General features: G+C 46.7%; 1 protein-coding gene across 1 annotated transcript in view; it reads right to left on the reverse strand.

The window, feature by feature from the left end:
• Positions 1–20,748, reverse strand: part of HOMER2 (homer scaffold protein 2) — a 48,986-nt gene extending 28,238 nt beyond the window's left edge. The window contains exons 1-2 of the mRNA XM_065733947.1: positions 20,503–20,748; positions 1,337–1,493 (exon numbers count right to left, since the gene is read on the reverse strand). Of these exons, the coding sequence (XP_065590019.1) occupies positions 1,337–1,493; positions 20,503–20,594 (249 nt within the window). The 5' untranslated portion in view covers positions 20,595–20,748. The remainder of the gene's footprint in view (positions 1–1,336; positions 1,494–20,502) is intronic.
• Positions 20,749–20,986: the final 238 nt, after the last annotated feature.

Consider the following 20,986-nt stretch of genomic DNA (forward strand, 5'->3'; position numbering starts at 1 on the left):
GTTGTTTCCTTTTGGACAGTACCTTTCGGAGAGACGAACGGGTTCTGACACCCATTCTATCTGCAGTCCTGGGCAGGATGCTCTGGCTGCAGGCACGTGGCTTCCCCCTGACACACACATAAATTACTGGCTTTTTATTAATCGCTCATAACGCATGTGTGCACACCCACAAACCACACAGGCCACAGGATGTGGCACCAGCCCAGCTGTTGGAGCCTGGAGGTGAGCGCACCAGCACAAACAGAGCATAACGATGGCCATACATCAGTGCTCTACCAATGTCAGTGAACACTGCCATCAATTTAAACAGGTGCTCTGACTGATTCACAAGCCACTGTATAACCCAATACAGCACAGGGGGTGTTTAGAAAAACAAACATTTTAAGTAAGTGTGACAAATGTAAATGGATTATTAAGGGATGATTTCTGAGGTAGCTCTCTCCCAGGATAGTAATATTTCAACTCCCTCATCTGAGCAGGAGCATGGATAAGCAGGGTGTAAATTTGTCTTCTTATTCTATGTTTTGCACTCCAGCAACAATAACCAGTGATTTTTGTGCAAGAGTGGAATGTTTCAGCTTATACTTCTGTAGTCTGCTAGGGAAATGCAGTCACCTCAAGTTAATTTGGGAGGGACAAATTGGAAAAAGAAGACTCTAAAGGTACTACAGTAGTTGTCTGAGCAACCTCCTCAATCCAAAGGATGAAGATTCTTGCAGAAAATACTCCAGAACACTGGGGATGTAAAACAAAGTCAGGGAAAAAAAAAAAAGCCTGCATGTGGGGAAAACATCTTCATGCCTAATTTGTCACTCAAGGCTGATGAACTCCAAGTAGAAAAGCTGTAGAAAATTAAGTGCTAACCTGTAAACATTTCAACCATGCAAAATGGAATATGTACTTGGCATTTAAATCAAAAGCTCTAGTCTGAACACATCTGCCTCCTTGCTCCCCTTAAAAAGAAAGGTTTTTTGTGTTTTTTTTTTTTAATCAAAGAAACGTCAGTGTTATCTTACCTAGCACAGGAGGTGGGTTTAGGCACTGTGCTTCAGACTCAGCGTTGGCAGTTAAAGCCCTTGGCACATTAAGACCATGAAGTCAAACTAATTGGAGATAAAATCCTGTTTGGGTCAGTTCATTTGGGAAAAATCACTTTTAAGTCACTATGTTTTTTCAATTGTCACTACAAGTGTCCACAATGGATTACATATAGAAAAAGCAAGTATTTATCAACTTAAGTGTTTAATGCAGCTCATCCACATCTACTGCCAGCCAGGGCTGACAGCCACGATGCTCTCCACACAGTACACACACCAGGGTACCATCAGCCTCCTACCTTGGCTCCATCCACACTGATAATCCGATAGCTGTTTCTCGTGCTGTCATAGAAGTAGGAAACAGTTACAGCCTGCTTGCTTGCGGGGACCCAGTTCTTCTTCGTGCTGGGGTCAATTTGGAAGACATGGGCTCTGGTGGTGAAGATGGGCTGTTCTCTGGAATAGGGAGGGACAGGAGAAATGGATGCATGAGTCTGCAGAAGATGAAATGTCCCAGAAGCCCAGACATGACCAGGCAGCAAAAAGCTTTTTTTCCTTGTGTTACAATGACTCTGTAACTCAAATTTTTCTTAAAATACCTGTCTTAAGGAAGGGATGCTCATGTGTGCTCACTTTCCCCATCCACACATTCTGCCAAAAGCACCAACAAACCTCATACAGCTGGCTCTCCTGCTCACCATTGTGAGCCTGCTTGGAGCCAGGATTGCTCTGCAGGGGTACCAACCATACTAGCAAAGCAAAGACACAGTACAATTACTGAAATATTAAAGTCTCTATCATTTAAACTGCACTACTCTTCAGGCAATCAGCATGAGATGTGAAGGGGGAAAGGAACAAGTCCCAAGCCCCACACTGCCTGCCAGCACAAGTGACTGCATGGGGTGAGGTGTGGCTTCCCTCATCCCACCCCTATACACCACCAGGAACGCCTCATGCCCAGTGTTTCTGCTCAAAACACAGACAATTCAAACCACACACAACAGCAGAGAGGATGCAGAGCTGGAAGGACACGGCATGATACACACCAAGGCTTCTAGAGCACAGTTAACTTCACTTACAGGCAGCAAAACTAAATTATTTTCAAATCATACCTTTGAGTCAACTTTAGGAGAAGTGAACTGCAAATCAAGGCATGCTTTTTGTATAAATATATATATTAAATACCTCTACTTATGCTTTTTGTTCTTAAAAGCTACCACATATAATGGTATGTACTGAATGCACCGTTCAGTATATTCTCAGTACATACAAAATGTTTTATCGTTGATAGTCGAACTTGACATAATTTTGACAATATTCAAAATCAACTATACTGCAGTAGAATACATCATTGTTAACACCCCAAAATATTTAATCTCATCCACATACAAAGCAAATGAAGGCAGTTGTGTGAAAGGCCAGAGAAACCTCTTCACAATTCACTCTTCTCTGCCCGTACAAATAAATCTCCTCAATTATTCTCGGTCCTATCATTTTGGAACTATGTTTTTATCCATTTTTACAATCTTCAGCTGCCTTTAAATCCACCTCTACTTTTTTAAAAACACAAAAACTTCAGGTACTGCATGTAGGAACACCACAAAACACCACACACATTCTTGACCATTATACTTGAATTAAAATTGAGGGGAGTAGCTCACCAACACCCCACAGATGAAGCAATCTAACTGCAGAGCCAGCTGAGGAAGGCAGGCGTGATCTTGCAAAGCCCCACATGGCCTCAAGAAGGGAGAAAATGAAACTATTTTCTTTTCCTTGAAAGATATATGTGAAGTTTTACATTGTCCAGGGGCTTGTCATGCATGTTCCTAGGTAGACAGCATGCTGAACTCTGTAAATACTTCAGTAAAATCAATTTAAATTACAAGGGGACTGCTATGCTACAACTGTGGAGGAACATCATGTACTGCACCTCTTCCTCACCAGCCACAATGGGAATCTGCCTCCCACTTCCAGTGCTGCCATCCCTGTCCATGAAGAAAGCAGGGGCAGAGCTCTGTAACACTTTTTAAATACTTCCATCACATGTTATAAGGGATTAGCAACATAACACCCTTGGAGACCATGGGTCTGTTTGCAATAAGGAATGCAGAGAAGGGAGGTTTCCCCGAAGCGACTTATTCCTTTACTCTAAAAATATACACATCCCCTGAGTGGAGAATAATTTAGAATTCAGCCTTTTGCTTAGCTCTATATTTTTAGCAGATTCTATTGTTTTTACTGATAGTAATATGACCTATATATCGCAGCCTAAACTTTAAGAAGTTTCAGACTTGGCCTTCATAAAAACTCAACCCACAAGCAACTTCACAAATGCATTTCTATGAAGCTGCTTTAACAGTAACAGAAAATACTGCTAAAATTACACCCAGCCTCACTGCAGCAGCAGCATCCATACAAAGTAAATGTGGAGATATCTAAAGTCCACAATATTAACTTGACATTCATTCAGAGCACAAGCCCCTGTAACCTGGTGGCAATGGGAACATGCAGGCGAGGAGCAGTGGCTTTGCCAGGCAGCTGAGATGAGAGATGTAAATCAAGAAACAAAGAGAATGTATGAATGTTTAAAATTCTCATGAATTTTAAACAAAATGGCTCATGATTGATTAAATACATTTCTCTTTAAGAAAAAAAAATTAAAAAAATCAACTTGACATTAACATCCACTGTTTAGAGTGAAACAGCCTGAAATTTAGCAAACAGTGCCCTATATTATAGCCAATGATTCTTTCTTTAATAATGTAGAGGAAAATAGAGAATGCACTTTGATAAATTGTATTATTAAAGGTGGCCAGCATGTTTTATAAATACTATTACAATTTTCAACCATGGTTTTATCTATTTTAGTTGACTTTTAACATCCATCTCTGTATCAGTTGAGATAAATTTCATGTAAAAAGCAAACGTTTCCCATTATTTAAGAAACATGGCACTAACCTTTCCATAAGAATTATAAAACCAAAAGAACTAAGGCTCTAAAGCTAAGTAGCTGCATCCACAACAGCACAAGGTGCAGTGCACCTTTACAGCTGATACACAATCATGCAAATTATATGAGCGTGTGTCTTTAAAACACATCTGGTGCAGGAGCACATGCCTCCAGTCTGTGCAGCACCACAGTTTTCGGATCATGATGCTTCCTGCTACAGGCCACCTTCTGCACACACTGAGATCTATACTGCCTGACAGCTCCGGCAGATCTGCAGTGATTTGCTCTAACAAGCATTAGATGAGGGTCCTTCGAGAAGGAACAGGAGCAGGTATGGACATAAGATCCTACGTTGTGATGCACTCTGCATCCCTGCAGCACAATACAAAAACACATACTTGCTAAATGCAGCACAATAAACATTGTGCCAATGGTAATTTGGATCAAGCATCTCTACTGTTGCTTTTATGGCAGTAATAAAAATAACTTATCCCTTATATATGTATATATTTACACAGTGTGTAATTTGGAGTGCCATGTGTGTTTATTAATGACAGTGCAAAAATAATCAGTGTTGCTAAATCAAGGAGTTCTGTCCCCCACAGTCCCCATCCAGGCCCTGTAGGACCAGGACAGCACCAGCTCCCAAAGCCACCTTGAACTCCTGCTGATCCAGCTTCTCAAAAACGGGCAACAAGGATGAAGAAGAGTCTAGAGGGCAAAGTGCATGAAGATTTGCTGAGGGCACCTGGTTTGTTCAGCCCAGAGAACGGGCCTCGTGGTGACCTAGAGCTCCCCACTGGGGCCTACAGCTTCCTCACAACGGAATGGCATTGAGCGGCCACAGAGGAGGGGGGTCAGGTAAAGTATTAGGAAAAGATTCCTCGCTGAGAAGGTGGGCCTATTTTCACATCTCTGCAAGACTCAGCTGTCCAAAACTAACCAGAGCTGCCCATGCAAAAGCAGTCAGGATTTTCAAGCATGCGTTGTCACCATCAGGTAGCACAGCACAGAGCAGAGCAGAGGCAAAAGCTAAGTAGGGATGTTCTGCAGATGTGATGGCAGCAAACCCACGTTACAAAAGCAGGCAGCTCTCTACCCTCCCAAATTGACACGTGCTAATTAATTCAGGTCAGTCAAATTTCATCAGATGCAACATGGAAGTCCGGGCGCTGGCTGCCAGCACACATAGCCATCAGGAGCAGAGAGCCTGCTCTGACTTGCAAGACTGCAAAATTGGTATCACGGAGCAGGTAGGTGGTAATGGCTCCATTTTACATCTGAGGAAGCAGCCATAAAGAATGAGATGGCACCCCAGGATAAAGGAGCCAATAGCAAACCTGGAAATAAAATTAATTTGCCTCATTTTCCATCTGCAGCTTCACTACTGCTAACATCACAGGGCAGTTTGATAGCCATCTCCCACTCTGGGAAATATTTGATCAAATGTGCGGAAAAGCCCAACTCAACAGATGAATATTCACTGTTCAACAGAAGCAACTACTGTAAAAAAATCAGCAATCTAGGCAGACCTAAGGCAGACAGAGGTTTTAACTCCCGCACAAACCACATCTGCCTGTAACTCCTCCTCAGCAGGAGACCTTCCCATGCCTGGTCAGCTCCTGCTGGTCCTGAAATGGGATCAGGCCTTCTCACACAGCTACTGTCACAGCAAAAATTACTTGGAAGGATGGATAAGCAACCCTGAGCAAACAGGACAGGCAGCAAAAGGGAGGAGAGGCTATCTGTTACGTGCAGTGGATGGCAGTCCTGGCCCAGAGCGACAGGCAAGATGAACAGGACACAGCTGCACCCAACAGCAGGCTTTGCTCTGCTGTTACTTCCCTGCTGCAGCAGTGATAACTGAGGGGGAGGTCACGCAACTTGTTCAAATGGCCACTGGCATAATTTGCAAGAGCTCACTTCATACTAGTTTTTATATCAGCTCACCTGCAGAAATGTATTACATTCATGAAAAAGAAAGGCCTCTTTTCAGCTCCCTTCTTTTACAGTCATTATTATTTGAACAGACAATGTAATCAGCAAAAGCGCTTTCTTACATTTGTAGGAAACATAACAGTTCCAGTTACTTAGACAAAAAAAAAACAACAAAAAAGACCAGCTAGATAAAGAGGAATTGTCTGTCAAAAGCACAGATGTTAATTAATCTCATTTTTGATTTGCAGCTGAGTAAGTCCAAAAGAATAAGTCTTCAGGACAAAAGCTCTCAGTGCAAAAATCACTGCAGCTGCTGGGAGAGCTCACAATACCATCATGCCTTTATGAAGACAATATATTAATGAAAAGGCTTAAGGTGGACAGCAAAAAAGCTCATACTTTACTTATGGGTTATCTCCAAGCAGTTATTTTCCTTACATGACACTGTGTGAATAAACACACACAAGAGACAGGAGCTGAAAGGACCCTGAACTACTCCACTACAGGTAAGATCATTCTAAAAAAGAAATAAAAATTTAAAAAATACACAAAAATACAAGTACAGGCATGAGTGTGAAACTGGTCTTGTTACTCTTGTTATTTCAGAGATTCTTCCTGAGAACACATTGAAAGAGGATCCATAAATCTGAAAAGGTTTACACAGCCTCCAGCGTACATGAGGATAAATTCAAAACCAATAAAAGCAGGAAAAAAAAAAAGGAAATAACAGTATTCTGTTTATCCCCTTTGCCAGGATAGAAACAAACTCTCCTCCCCTCACTGAGGAAAGAGGCAGCATCAGCACATAAATCAATCCACAAAGGCCTACAAGTTCCTCTAGGTAGGATGAAGTTATATCCATAGGGCTCACCTCAACCCCAGCAGTATCAGTGTTTCCAGGACAGCCGCCTCCACAGCGCAGCGCTCACCTTGTGATATTTCAATGACAGACTGGGATCTGAAACTGGAAGGATAAATCCTGGAGCAGGCAGCCCCATGTCTGTGGGAAGGCAGAGGGACTGCCAGCTGCCAATTTCTCCCACCCAAGCCAGAGACACCTCACTGCTCACGGTGCCCCAGCTCACAGACCTGTGTACACACAGCACAGCACATCCCATATGGTTCAGGCTGGGGGAGAACAAAGCCAGCACTACGCAGCCTGGCTGGGGAGATGCCCTGCACCAGCTTCCTTGAGTAGCACCTGAAAATGAGACTCCACGCACCCCAGTCCTGCCACATATAGTCCCATCCTCCTCATGTCTACATGGGTTGGTGCCCCTCTCACATTAATGCAGCGAGATCAAGGAGAAGAAACATCGACACTAGTGCTTGGAGCAAGAAGGGAACTGACATTGTGTTTGCAAACCAGCAGGAAAATTCCTCCATTCTGTTATTATTATAAATCCTTTGCAACATCTTCTGTGTTGCAGAAGGCTGGGGATATTTTCAGGTTGCGTGCGCTATTTGGTGTTCACTTAAAAATGAAAGAGATTAAATGTCAGAGGATATATGATCAAAATACACTGTATCTACAAATGCAATATTGGAGCAAAAGACCACAAGTGCATCTGAGCACGCTGACCCACTGCCACCAGCAGGGCAGCATCTTCACGATCAGGATTAATGCACAGGACATTTTCCTTTTACTTGTCATAACCATTTAAATGGCAGATGAGGTCATCTGCACGCAAACAAACCCAAGAAGTTTATTTTAATCAGTAGCATAATCAAAGCCTCACTATTGCACAACAATATGATTAAAATCTCCATCATCTTACGTACCACGGCGCTAAGCAGATCCCTGGAGCAGAGCACTTTTCTGCACTAATCCACACACACAATTATCAATATCCTTTTCCATGCTCTATTCAAATGCTCTCCCTTGAGGCTTTTCTTCCACTTAAACTGGGGGGGGGGGGGGGGGGGGGAGCTTATCAGTTCAGTTTAAAGAACAAGCTGGATAACTCCTCCTGATCGACTGCCTGAAGGAGCGAATCAGGAACTCCACCAAGCGTAATGCCAGGAGAAAGCAATCGGGCTCAGCCTGCCCGCAGCCAGGCGTGGGGTCAGCTGTACCCTGTGCAGGTACACGGAGCTCCTGGCACAGCACCACGGGGCTCAGCACCGCCCAGGCCTGGGTTCTCTGTTCGAGGACACAGAGTGCTGATGGATGGCGCAACACAAGGATGCATGCTTTTAATGAAGCTGAGGCATGCAAAAATTAAAAGCAATTAAAGAATAAGCAATTCATAAAGGATTAGCGAGATGCAAAGCTGTGCTCACACCAGGTTTTCAGTACACGTTTCAGCCTGCTTGTGCTGACAGCAGTGTCGTGTTTTAGCAGATCCTTGGTTCCAGCCTCCTCCTCGATTAAGCCATCCAGAGGACAGAAACCACCAAGTGCAGACAGGAACACACAGACTGCATTTTATAAGGGGAAAGGACAGCTCTGAGCACAAGCATGTCTGCCACGCTCACAGTCCCAAAAGGCCTTCCCAAAAGGCCTGGATGCAAACAGCCACTGCCACAGTGAGCTCTGTTCCGTGCTCTGTGAGTTTGGAGCATATGGAGCAGATTGCCATTCCCTAGGATTTTTAATCAAATAGCTTCAACAGCTGTAATATTTTGTCTGCTGCTGGCACACAGCGGCACCTCTAAGGAATGGGGAACACTTCTTAGAGATACTGTAGTTACAAAGGCTGCTCTGAAAGCAATGCCAAGTATTTTATGATGCTTGCCCACAACCTCGGAAGCAGATATTGGTGGGCTGGCAGCAGAAGCAGAACCTTCCCACCAACATCCCACTCCACACTGTTGCAGTGGGACAGACAGCATCAGAGGGGCAGTCTGACATGGAAGCACGGATGGAGCAAAGGGGTGCCACTGAATTCCTCCATGCCAAAATTACTGCACCCACTGATGCCTGTTGAATGCTTATTGAGACCAAAGAGCGGATATGAGTGCAGGGAGGTGGTGGGTGGTGCATTTCAGCAGTGACGACAGTGACAGTGGGTCACCTCCGCTGGTGCAGACTGTTACGAGCACGGCATGCAGGCTCTGGTTCATCACTGATGAAGCTAATGGTGGTGACTAAGCTGAAAAACAGTGTTTTGTAACTGAGAATTTGTGCTATCAGTGTTATTGTGCTCTTTCTGTCTGTTGCAGTTTCCACGGAAATAAATAGGAGGCATTACTTTTGGAGTGACCAACGAGAGCCCTTAATGGCATGTTTTATCTGCTTCAAGTTAAAAATACAAGAATTTTCAGACACTTAGAGGCTAATGTTATTCACTGATAATTTTAATCTCTACCAATATAACACCATCTGCTGCCATCAGTTTTACAGTACAGATCTCAGGAATGCAGTTACTCATTGGTATTAAAAAGCCCAGCACAAAAGCGAGGATTCTCTGGAAATCTCCTGAGCCTCGGAGAGGAGGAACGACTCAATCTGAGCAACAACCTGCAGGTTATATGTGGGAAATACAGTGCATACATTGTAAACACAAAAAAAACACCACTCCTCCTCCCACAAAGAAAAGGGAACAGCACATCAGCAAAAAAAAAAAAAAAAAAAAGCCCCACAAAGCTAAACCTCTACAGCCTTTGAACCCTGTAGTAAAGCAAGCTGCATGTAACTGGCAGGCAATACAGGGATAAGATTCCTCAGCAACTCCTGAAGCCGACTGCCACCTGTTTGAAATCCCTCTGCTCCAAAAGGCCTTGACATTCCCAACTGCAGCACGCTGCTGCCCTGCATGCGAGGGTTACACGAGGTGTGGGTTCTGTGAGGATTTCGCTTGGAGCATCAGCATTTTTCATGTGATGTGGGTTACATAACTAGGAGTTACAATGCAAATAATGTGAAAAATGGCATTCTTGTATCAGCAGTCTGAGAAATTAGCGTGGGCTGGCTGGAAATACACAGGATATACAGAACATAGCACACTTTCTCGCTGCGAACTTCCTATCCAAGATGCGACTGGGTAATATGTAAAACCAAATGAGAAGCTCCAGAGTTTTTTGGGTGTGCATTGCAGAATTCACCCAAGTTCTGAAAAGCCACCACTGAAGCTCCAGAAATAAAGTACCTCCCCAAAATTAAAGCATAACATTCCTCCTTCAAAACAATGCAGACTTCCTTTTTTTTTTAAAATAACATTTCTAACGAGGCTGAAGGACGCAGCTGAATGATACTTTTCCCCTTTCTCATTTATATATTGACTGAACACAGCCAGACAGGTGGGCTGATTCTGTTAGCAACTGAAGTTGCCAGGACTGTGAATACTGCCACTTATGGATTGATAAATGGACTATACAGACTAATTGCATTTCAGCCTCTCTGGACAGATGGCAAATCTTACAGCCATATGTCAATTATTTCCACTGCACCAAAAGTATATTAACGCTTACCAAAAACGTTTAAAGCAATGAGATAATTGAAAATATTTTTTTGCCCGTGGACTGGGATAAAAACAGCTCGGAGGGGCCGGGCTCTCTCCCAGCATTCCCACTGGGCTCAGGCTCGATGCTGGCGGACATCACACAGTTATCGATGGAAGCAGATGAGTCCCCAGCTGGGCACTGTGCTGCTGTCATAGCCAGAGGAGAGCTCGGATCGCTGTAGCCGTTCCAATTGCCCTTGTTTAGTTGCTGCTCTTTGCCGTTTGATATTCTGGCTGCCCTGTGAGCTGGCAGCACTAAGGTACATATATGCTTCTAATTCTTTTTCTTCCAAATCCCTCTCTGCTGGAGCTGTGCTTTAAACCCCAACACGCAAGCATCACAAGCAGGGGTTCATCCCGCTCATCCCAACTCCACTAAGTTGGGCGGTGCTATTTCAGCGCAATGCCTGGAGCTCGTCCATTTACCAAATGCAGAACAAGCACCTGATGGGTGATATGTCAGGCCAGCACACATCCCTGGTGACACAGCCTGCTTGTGGCCACATCCCTTATTAACAATTCTGCTGTAGAACTTCAGACCTTTTATGAGACTTACGGGGGCAGTGAAATCACTTTTCAAAATCACCAGAGAGCACATCCAGGAGAGCTGATCCTCCCTGCCCTAGGTTACTGCTCATTTACACCAAACAAATAAGAGCAAAATCAGCTCAATATGTTCTAGCTAGTCTTTTCATGCTAGAATAATAAGCCATATGACACAACTCAATGACTTTTTGCTTCATTTACAGAATACAACTCCAAACATTGGATTTACGATTGGATTAAAAATCACGTCTTGTGTTACACAGCAATTTGTTTCAAGTACACTCTCATGGTAGGAGACGCCTTGCTAGTGGAGGCAGATGCATACACTTATTGTTCCAGCAAAAGAGGCACCAGTTTTCCCTGCCTCCCATAAGTAAATTAGAGCAAGTCAAGAGCTGGGAACTGAACTTTAGACCTTGTGGTCTAAAATAAGTGCCAACTGTTAACATGCAGGATGAATCAACTGCTGCACCCAGCTGCTGTATATAAGGTACCCAATGGTGAGAAATTCTTACTACACTTTTTGCAAGTTTACACTTTAGCACCCTAGGAGTTAAATCAGTTTGACTCAACAGGCCTCTATTACGGATCTCTCTGAACATCATTTTCTTTTAAGATTTACTACCCTTAAATGGCAGCAAAAACAAGCTAAAAACAACAACAACAAAAAAAGGCATTTCAATGGCTCACTTCTCCATGGACAAGCAGACTGACCTGCTGTATTACCATGTAGCCTCCAGCAAAACACAGGGGCAAGGAGAAGACAAAAGGCAGGACAAGAAGCTGAGATACAAGGTGCTGGGTGTGGACAGTCCTGCTAATCTCAGAGAAACCAGTCACTGTTGTAAGGAATAAGAGTCAACACTCAACTGCTTAAACTGCCCCGCCATGCCTGGCCTCTCTTCTGGTCAGTAATTCACAGGACATCTAATAACACAGCTGACAAGCATAAGCTCTTTTCAGTACAGCCCTGTATCCCTTGTGTGAACGTAACAGTTATTGCAAATAATAATAAATAAATAAATCAGTGCAATGTTACACTTGCACATTTCACGCGGGAGGTCTCCCAGAGCTTGTTGCACCGCCTCAATGAGGATGATGCCAATTCATAAAGCAGGAAGGAAAGCTCAGGGAATTAGATATTCTGATTCAGCTCCAAACTCTACAACTCTAATTTAAAGCTTAAAATATAAGGACTTTGGCAATTCCTCCTGCACAGAATTTGGAACACTAATTTTTAAGTCAATGGAGAGACGTTCTTGTAAATAGATCTAAGCAACGGGTACACAGTGTTTTGAGAGCACAAAATTCACAGCAGACCAACTCTGCAGAGGGAAAAGAGATGATTGTGACCACAGGAAAGGCCCTTGCCCCAGACACCACCAGCTGAAGGCAGCACCACTCTGCAAACCCAACCTGCTCTCTGTAGGCCAAGCCAGGTGATACTGGTGGGAGCACTGGGCTGGATACCACAAATTAAGTCTTCCAGAGCTGATGCATCTTTCACAATATGCAAATCTGAAGGGCTTAGAAAGCAGATGCTCAGAACTATCTGTCTTGGGAGCAACTTTGAGAATCATAGCACCAAGGGGGCTGTGAGAAAACTTTAAAGACACTGCTTGTCCTTCGGATCTCTCCAAAGAGAAAGCAGTTTAACATTATGCACAAAGCCCATTCTCCCGCTGTGAAGCACAGAAGAAGGTGAAAGAAGCGCACGGGGGAAGCACAGGTCCATATGGACCTACGGAGCCATGCACAAGGTCGGCCTCCCCATCCATCCATCCATCCATCCACTCCCAGGCAATTTTCCCAAAGCAGCAGCGAGACTCCAGCTCCATAGCTGCAGTGCTTCCCTGTGACAAGGTAAGAGGTGGAAGATTTTAACTGAATTGCCTTGAATCTGGGTGTAGCAAAGTGTCAAGTCTGTTCTCAGTCAAGCCAGTTTCTGTTTGTCTTGAAAAAGACATAAACCAAATCAGAGTCTTTCTATGCAATTTTTTTTACAAGATCCCTGAAATAAAAGCTTACAAGATTACTACTGTAAACAAGCAACAGAAAACAGGATCTCTCCTGTAGTGGAGTACATACAAGAGACAGATAGCTATCACACACAAGATCATCATGAAGAGAGCTCTCATTCACCTGTGTGAATTTAAGGCAGCTAAATCTTCTTCATTGTCTCATGAAATAACAAATTCCTCCCTCTTCTAGCTGGAGGAGTGGAGATTACTGTGACAGTCACTGAATTATACACATACATACAGTGTCCAAAGATGCACCATCTCCTCCCATACACCCAGGGGCAGTCACTGCTTTCCCTGTGAGCACCAGGGGCTGCCCCACCTACACATAAGCATCCTGGCAGGTGTGGCAGCATTTTGGCTTTCTGGCTGTCAGCATCTTGGAGTACATAGAGATGGAAGAGGTGGAGGCTCACCTCTCCAGGAGGTGTGTAGGTACAGCCTGGTTAGACATGGAGCAATGCCAAGACAGAGGCAGGGGAACACCTGGGTAGAAAGATGTAAATCCTGGAGGTGTCATCAATATGAGGTTCCTATGCTGGAGGCAGCTTTGCAGTGGTGTCTGAGCTGCCTCCCAGAAATGGGCTTGTGTCCCATCACAGGCACCACTGACACAGCCACTAAGTGGCTGTTACACTTCACACGTCCTGCAAGCAGTGCAGCAGCCCCTGTGTGGCCCCAGGCTCTGGTCAGTGAGATGTGCTCTGAGCAGAACACCTCTCCCCTTTACTGAGATGCTCTCATTGACAGTTTTCAATATCACAAACCAGATCACATGCTCTCACTTAAACTACTGCAGGGAGACATTTTAGATGTGTGCAACAGATTCGTAGTAGGAAGCCTGAATATAAAAGCCCAATAAAATCAGGGAATGAAACAAAGGCAACAAGAGAGTGTTGCTGTTGCAGATCGTAGGACAGCTCGCCAAAGCACAAAACCTGAGTCAGTCCCTGCAATGCAATTAATATGAAGGAGAGACAGTAAAGCACTACATCTGCAGAAGGGAGAGCCTTTGCTGACTGCTCCCAGCTCTGGCTCCACTGCCGTCCTTCCTCCAAGGCAGGAACAAGCAGTAATAAATACTGAAAATAAGGTGCTCAGAATGCCATGTGAAAACATTCATGTTTCCTTTCCCAGTTTTTCAGGGTAGAAGTTTCATATTTTTTTCCTCAAAACACAGTGTTCTCTCTCTATTGAGGATCTACTGCAAAAGATTAAGCAGAGGCAAACACCACTTCCCAGTCCACAAGGAAGGATCTTCAGCACAACTAGAAGTAGCTCTAGGAAGAAAATATATACTGTACAAGCTGGCTATTGAATGTATTCCATGGAGGCCTCTGCTGCCTTGCAGCATCAGTGTACTAAACTGGGCTGGTAAGAATGCAGTGGCTGGGCTCCTCTTACTGTCATAAAGCAAACGCCAATGGGGAGCAGTACCTCGCTGCTCCAGGGGTCTCACTCCGGTGCCCCAAGATGTAGCCAGAGGAGTGCAGCTCCTACAAAAGATTCTGAGTTTCTAAATCCTGTAGGCTGCAGTGAGAATTCCAGACGGAAGTGAGACAGTTTGTCACTTCAGAAATCCCTAAAATCTCGCATTCTGATAAACTGTGCCAGATAAATAGGATGAGGTTGGCGTGTGGGGGAAAGAGGATGAGCTGCCACAGAAGGGTACTAGCTCTGCACAACAACCAGCAGCCACTTCTGCTCACACCTCCACTGCCAGGCCCTCCTTCCCCTGTGTCAAATCTGCTCCCTCTTCCCCACAATAAAGCCACAGTTGTTTTGCAGCTAACGCTCCCAGCCTTGCCAGCCTTCAACACGAAGCCCACAAATCCTACAACACCTACACAGCAGAGCCTACTGCTCCCATATGAGTCATTAAGCAGGCTGTCCCGCTTAGTGATGTCATCCAGCAACACTGATTTTTTTTTTCTTTTTTTAAACAAATCTGAAAACGCCTAGGGCATCAATTATTTAAAATATTTTCTTCATTTGAATCCAGACCCCAGCGGCCAAATTATCATTATGAAGTATTTCCAAGCAATGCAAGAGGGCCCCATCGCCTCTAATGGTCGCTGCATCAACAGGGAGTGAGCAGCCAACCCCTTGTGCCACGCAGGAGCTCCGAGCAGCCTAGCCAGCAGCACCGGGCAGATTTCTTTCCTGCGAGCAGGCAGAGAGCAGCTAGGATGTGTCATCAAAAATATAATCAAAGATCAACTGCAACATCCCATCTCATCTCGTACATTTTGCAGGAGCAGCTATTACACAAGCCCTCCTCACTGTCCCCAACCCACCGTGGAGTGATGTGTGGTTGCGGTGCAGCAGTAACCTTCCTTGATGTTAATGGTCTATTCCCTGCCTAATTGCTCTTGCCATTAAAAGTGCTCCTTTATAGCTCAAGCTTAAATGCTTCCTGCCTTTGTTTGAAGGCAGTGCCCTTGCCTTGCCACATTCTGAGATTTAATAACGGGATTGTCAGCTATTTACAGTGCAGAGGTGAATTATTGGGAGAAACTTTGCAGAAATATGTTCCCCTAAGCACATTTACATCCTAAAGAGCCACCAGCAGAGCACAGCATAAATAAGCCACATGCTGTACTTGCAGAGTGCAAGGTGCACAGAGGTGATGGATGGCGTTCAAGGTGAAAGGGGGCACGGAGCTGACCGTGGGACACCCTGCAGGCCTCCCACTCAGCAACCACCCTATCAAAAAGTCAACAGGAAAACCAATGGCTGACTCAAAACACTTATGCTTCCTTAAATATATTTTCATGGGTGAGGCTATTTATTGTAGGCACTGCATTAATGCAGACAAATGAGTGAATAAAGAGCAATGCAGAAAATCAAGCTGCGAAAGCAGGCTGGTGCCCATGCTTTGGGTTCCCAGCAAGTTGACTGCTCCTCTCTGCCCCTTCCAGCCATACTGGAAACCCACTCACAGAGTTTCAGACACTTCCTCAGATCCCAAACCAGCTAAAACTACTTTTAATTAAAGGAACTGAACATCAAATAACTCTTTTTAACATTTCAAACGATGCTTTTGTTACCAGGAGACCTACTCACCCTCCTGTTTTCAGATAGAAGAGGGACATCCCAACTTCAGGGCGGATATTTTATTTATGAGCTTTTCCTCAAGTGGCAATCAAATTAAGTGATTAATTAGGCTAGCAGCTGAAAGAAACTTGGCTGTGATCACTTTCTCAGCATTAAAGTTTTCTTTTTGCTCGCTGTCTTCAGCACTGTCTGCATGTGTAAGTCGGGCTTTGAGTGCGCTGGGGCACTCCTGCTAGTTGTGGATTTGTGCTGGTGTATTTGCTGACATTCTCTCTAGCAGACTCTAGTCTCAGTTTTGCTCCTGAACCCCCAGTCTGTCTCACATGTCAGTCACTCTTCCGCCACATCTTCCCACTCCTCTTAGTCTTAGTCTGTTCCATAATTTCTCACAATCTCTTATTTTCCTGCAAGTTTACTCACGCTGGGAAATTTTGGCACTAATTCAGCTGGACACATTCATCTGCAGCGTTACCAGCCTCTCACATCTCTGTGTCAGAAGGGATGTGAGGGAATGCCCCAACATCACAGGTTTGGTGGCTCACCCCAGGACACACCAGTCCTGAGCACAAACACGTCCTTATGGCAGCCAAATGTCTCTGCCCCCACCTCTCTGAGCTCCCTGCCTCTCTACCCTAATTAAAGTTGTATTAGACATGTGAAAGGAGCTACAAAGAACAGGTTTTATACATTCTGTTGAGGTCAATTGAGTTCTCCCATCCATTTCAGTGAACTCAAGATACTGCTGCAGAACTTGAAGCTCTCTGGGCCTGACTTTTCCACGGGACTGTGCGCAGTCACCTCCTCTATCTGCGTGCAGAGATACTGCAAAGCAGAACAGCAGCCACTTCTCCCCACTTTGCAGAAATAGGAATAGCTACATAAGGAACCAAGGCGGTGAAGAACCGAGCATCCCCCAGCCAGATGCCTCAGGAATCACAGGAAGAGCTGTCTGTCAGATCTCAGCCTCGAGCCTCAGAGCTCCAGCACGACCACCAGTTGGAAGCTGAGCAGTTCATCTCCCCTGTCCCAGCCCCAGCTGAAGCACACTGGCCCTGTAGCAGCAGTTCAGGAGATGGTACGAGGCTCTGCTGATCCCAGCGTGGATGAAGGCCACGGGGAACGTCCCCTGCACCAGGATGCACTACAGAGCTTCTTCAGCAGCTTATCACCATGGTATCTGAAATACTGCGGGAAAGGCCAGCTTGGACAGCATCCAAAATTAATACTCTCCCATAACACTAATTTCATCGCCTCTTTTTTTATCCTTCACCTTTTTTTTCCTTCTCCTCTCTTTAGTCTTTTACCTCCCAAGCCGTTGCAGCCTTCCATCTGATGGACACTGCTACCTGCAGAAGGGAAAGCACAAGGCACACTTCCCCGGCGCTCTTAAATGTCACTGCATAATAAAAGCACTGCTCTCAGAAACGTCAGCCCCCAAGTGCCCCTTCTCATGATGAACACTGCAGGAGGGGCAGAGATGTGCTCATGATAGAGGCTTGGTGCAATGAGATTGCTCCATCCAGCGCCCGGCCCAGGCCTGGGACCTCACCTTCTCCATCTCCCTGCAGAGATGGCAGGGACACCCACCGGGTGCCCATGGCAGCAGCACAGAGCAGCACCTCACACCAGCCAGCAGAAACATCTTCATCTAATTCATCATTAACCTACAAAGCACACACATACATCCACGCTCATGTCACTCTCACATTGGTAGGCAGCTTTCTGCAGTCATTTCTAACACTCAGAGGTCTGATTTTCACTTGATATGATTTTATAAAAACAGATCTGAAAGTTGAATTTATTGCCAGAGGGTATTTAAATTAGTTGAATTTTAATCCAACAGATAATATAAATACAAGCTTCAGCAGCAGCAAAGTGATTTCCACATCTAATCCAAACTTGTCACATGCCTCATAACAAGAAGTATTTTGTAACTGACATACATGGAAATGCAGAGATACTAAGGAAATGAAAACAGTAAAGAGCATAAGCACAAAGGATGCAGCTAGCCAGTACCTCCTTAAATCACCTTGTGAGCATAAGAGAAGCAGCTTCCTAACTGGAAAGTTAACTTACACAGCTCAGATGGAGGTCAACAAAATCAGATGACGGCTGTCAGACCAGCAGGCACAGCCCAGGGACACCGGAGCCACAGAGAGCCTCCCATCTTCTGGGCTTTGGTCACACTTGGCTCGCAACACCAACAAACAAATCAAGAGATCTGCAGAGCCTCTACAACTGGAAATTTGGTACACTGCGTTATTTTCACGTTTAGTCCCTTGTGCCACTGAGCTGATGGTTGTCAGATAAGTCGGTAGAAGAAAGTGATGATTTACAAGAAGGTTTTCTCCCACAAAGTAAACATGTGCATAGTAAGACCTCAAACAACAGCTTAACCCAAAGACACAACAGGCACTGCAGCAGATCGGTTGTGCTCACACCTTTTGTTTCAATGGCTTCCAGGCTTCATTGGTTTTGTGCATGTGAATGACTTTCGTAAAACTTGACACTACCTTGCTGCCTACTAAGCTGAACTAAAACAACTGTTTAAATATCTCAACTCACAGCTAATGAACAATTTAAATAGCTTTGCTGAGCTCGAGTGGCTCTATCGGGTTTCACAGCACCATCCGTCACTGCCAAATCCATAGGAAGCACTTAAATGAATCATTAGCAATAGTCACCCCCAAAGGAAGAAAACAGAAATAGAAAATAAAATATTTTAAGTGCTAGGAGTCAACTTACTGCCACAATTCCTGAGGGAACCTGTCCCACACGTGACACAAAAACGAGCGCAGGAAGCAAACCCTGCTGGAATCATGGGGACAAAATCTGCTCTTTCTAATACAGCCGAGCACTGCACTGCCCCACACAGTGCAGCACATGGCCAGACGAGCTCAGAGGTGCCCATTTCACAGGAGGAAAGGCTGCAGCACAGAGACGGAGCTGGGAAGGAGCAGGGGCGGCTCCTGGCCAGGTGTGCTGAGCCTTCCCACTAGGACTGGAAGCCTGCTGTGCCAGAAGGGTGAATGGCAAGGCAATGACGTGCAACATCTCCAACACCTGCATGCAAAAAGCACCTTGCCTTGCACTCAGCACACAGCATACTGGTGTGTGCAGCCCTGGGAATGAATGGTGTCAGGAGCGTGAGCTCCCTCTCAGACCAACAGGAGCCAATAGAAGCCAGACACGTTGAATCAGGTACTGAACCGGACTGGTGAGAGCACCCCAACCTGCACCCAGGGCACTGCAGAGCCCTTCTCAGGGCAGCACAGCACCAAGCAGGGCTGGGACCACTGCCTCCGTGCCCTGGCTGCAATTCATAGCAGAGCTCACCCAGCAGCACACAGTGCAGTCAGAAATGACAACAGCAAACACCTGCCCTTAGAACACCACCTTACCACCCAGGTGCAGGGGCTCAGGCAGGCTTCCCTCGGCTGGGTGTTGCTGCCCAGCCTGAATTCAGCAGCACTGCACTGCCCCAGCCACATCGTGACACTGCCTTCTAAGACCCCAAGGGTGCTTTATTTAATTCAAGTGGAACTTCGTGTGCTGAAGAAGCAGATGAGCCCCTTGCCATCCTGCAGTGAAACATCAGGAGACACTCACTTGGATCTTATTTCTCCCCTCTGCCTCTGGATTTTTATTCAGCGCTGCCAGGTATCAAATTCAGGCACATGCGTGGCATTTTAATTCATTATTTATCCACACTGTCTCAAATTATAACACTCTGACAGCAATACACCAATCCGGAGGGAGAGTTTGCAGGGTTGGACGCAGCATGAGGATGCCCAGAGCCAGGGGAGCATCTCCCGGCCCCTGGGGGAAGGGGGGGGAGGAGGGGAAAGGGAAGGTGAGAAGAAGGTGTAATAGAGCATAATGGGATTAAACTAAAGCAAACTGAGCGCGTGGGCTTGGAGCCCCCCAAGACATTCTGGTCGCGAGGTTCTCTAACCTTTAGGCTGAAGCCCAAAGAACCACGTTCGCCTCCGCTCCGACGTTCAGCTCGCACACTGCTCAAACGCCAGCACTCGGCTTTTGTCCTCGCGTTAAAGTTAGAGGATAGGAAACAGGCACAAACGTTTCTGGGGAAACTCAAGATGAATTCCGCGAGAGATCACCGTATGCGAGCAGAGAGTACAATTAAAAGGAAAGAGGATACCTGCACAGATCCCCGAACACACTGACACAGTTCGGGCAAGTTTCGGCCGCGTCTCCCGCAGCCGGAGCGGGGCACGGGCACACAGCACGGCGCTGCCCGGGGCTCAGCGCTGTCCGCCGGACCCCCGCCCGCTCCCCGCCGCGCACCCCCAGCTCCGCCCGCCCGTCCCGGTGTGTCCGCGCCGCCGGACCCGCGCCCCGAGAGGTTCGCTCCGGTTCGCTCCGCCGGCACGGCTCGGGCGGGAGCTCCCGCCGCGGGTAAACGATGAATTGCGCTACAAAACGGCGGCTTCGAGCGCGACCGCGGGGCACCTGCGGCGGGGCCGGGGGCTCGGCGGACTCACCCCATGTCTCGGCACCTCTCGGAGGCGGCGGCCCCCCCGGGCGGCTCCCCGCGCTCGGCTGCCAGCGGCGGCCGGGTTCCCACTTCGCACATGCGGCCGCCCCTCTCCCGGCTCCCAGCTCCCGGCTGGCTGCGGCTGCCCGGCGAGGCGTCCTGCTCCTCCTCCTCCTCCCGCCGCCTCCCTTCCCCCTTACATAACCTCCCTCCCGGGCGGCGGCGGCACCGAGCAGCCTCCCGCGGCACCCGCCGCCCCGCCAGGCGGCAGCGCGGGGGCGGTGGGGCGGAGCGGGGCGGAGCGGCGGGCGCGCCCCCGGGGTCCCTCCGCTCCCCGCCCCCGGCGGGAGCCGCGCTGCCGGGATTGGGGGTGCCCGGAGGGAGGCGGCCCGTTCCCGCTGCCCGCCCCGGGGGTGGTGGGGATGAAAGTTCGGGGGAAGTTGTGGAGGTGGCCGCCGAGCGGCCCCGCGCACCGGGAGCGATGCCCCCGA

Source organism: Cyrtonyx montezumae, unplaced genomic scaffold, assembly GCF_038088225.1.
Source record: "Cyrtonyx montezumae isolate F1298 unplaced genomic scaffold, pur_monq_1.0 scaffold_17, whole genome shotgun sequence".
NCBI lineage: Eukaryota > Metazoa > Chordata > Aves > Galliformes > Odontophoridae > Cyrtonyx > Cyrtonyx montezumae.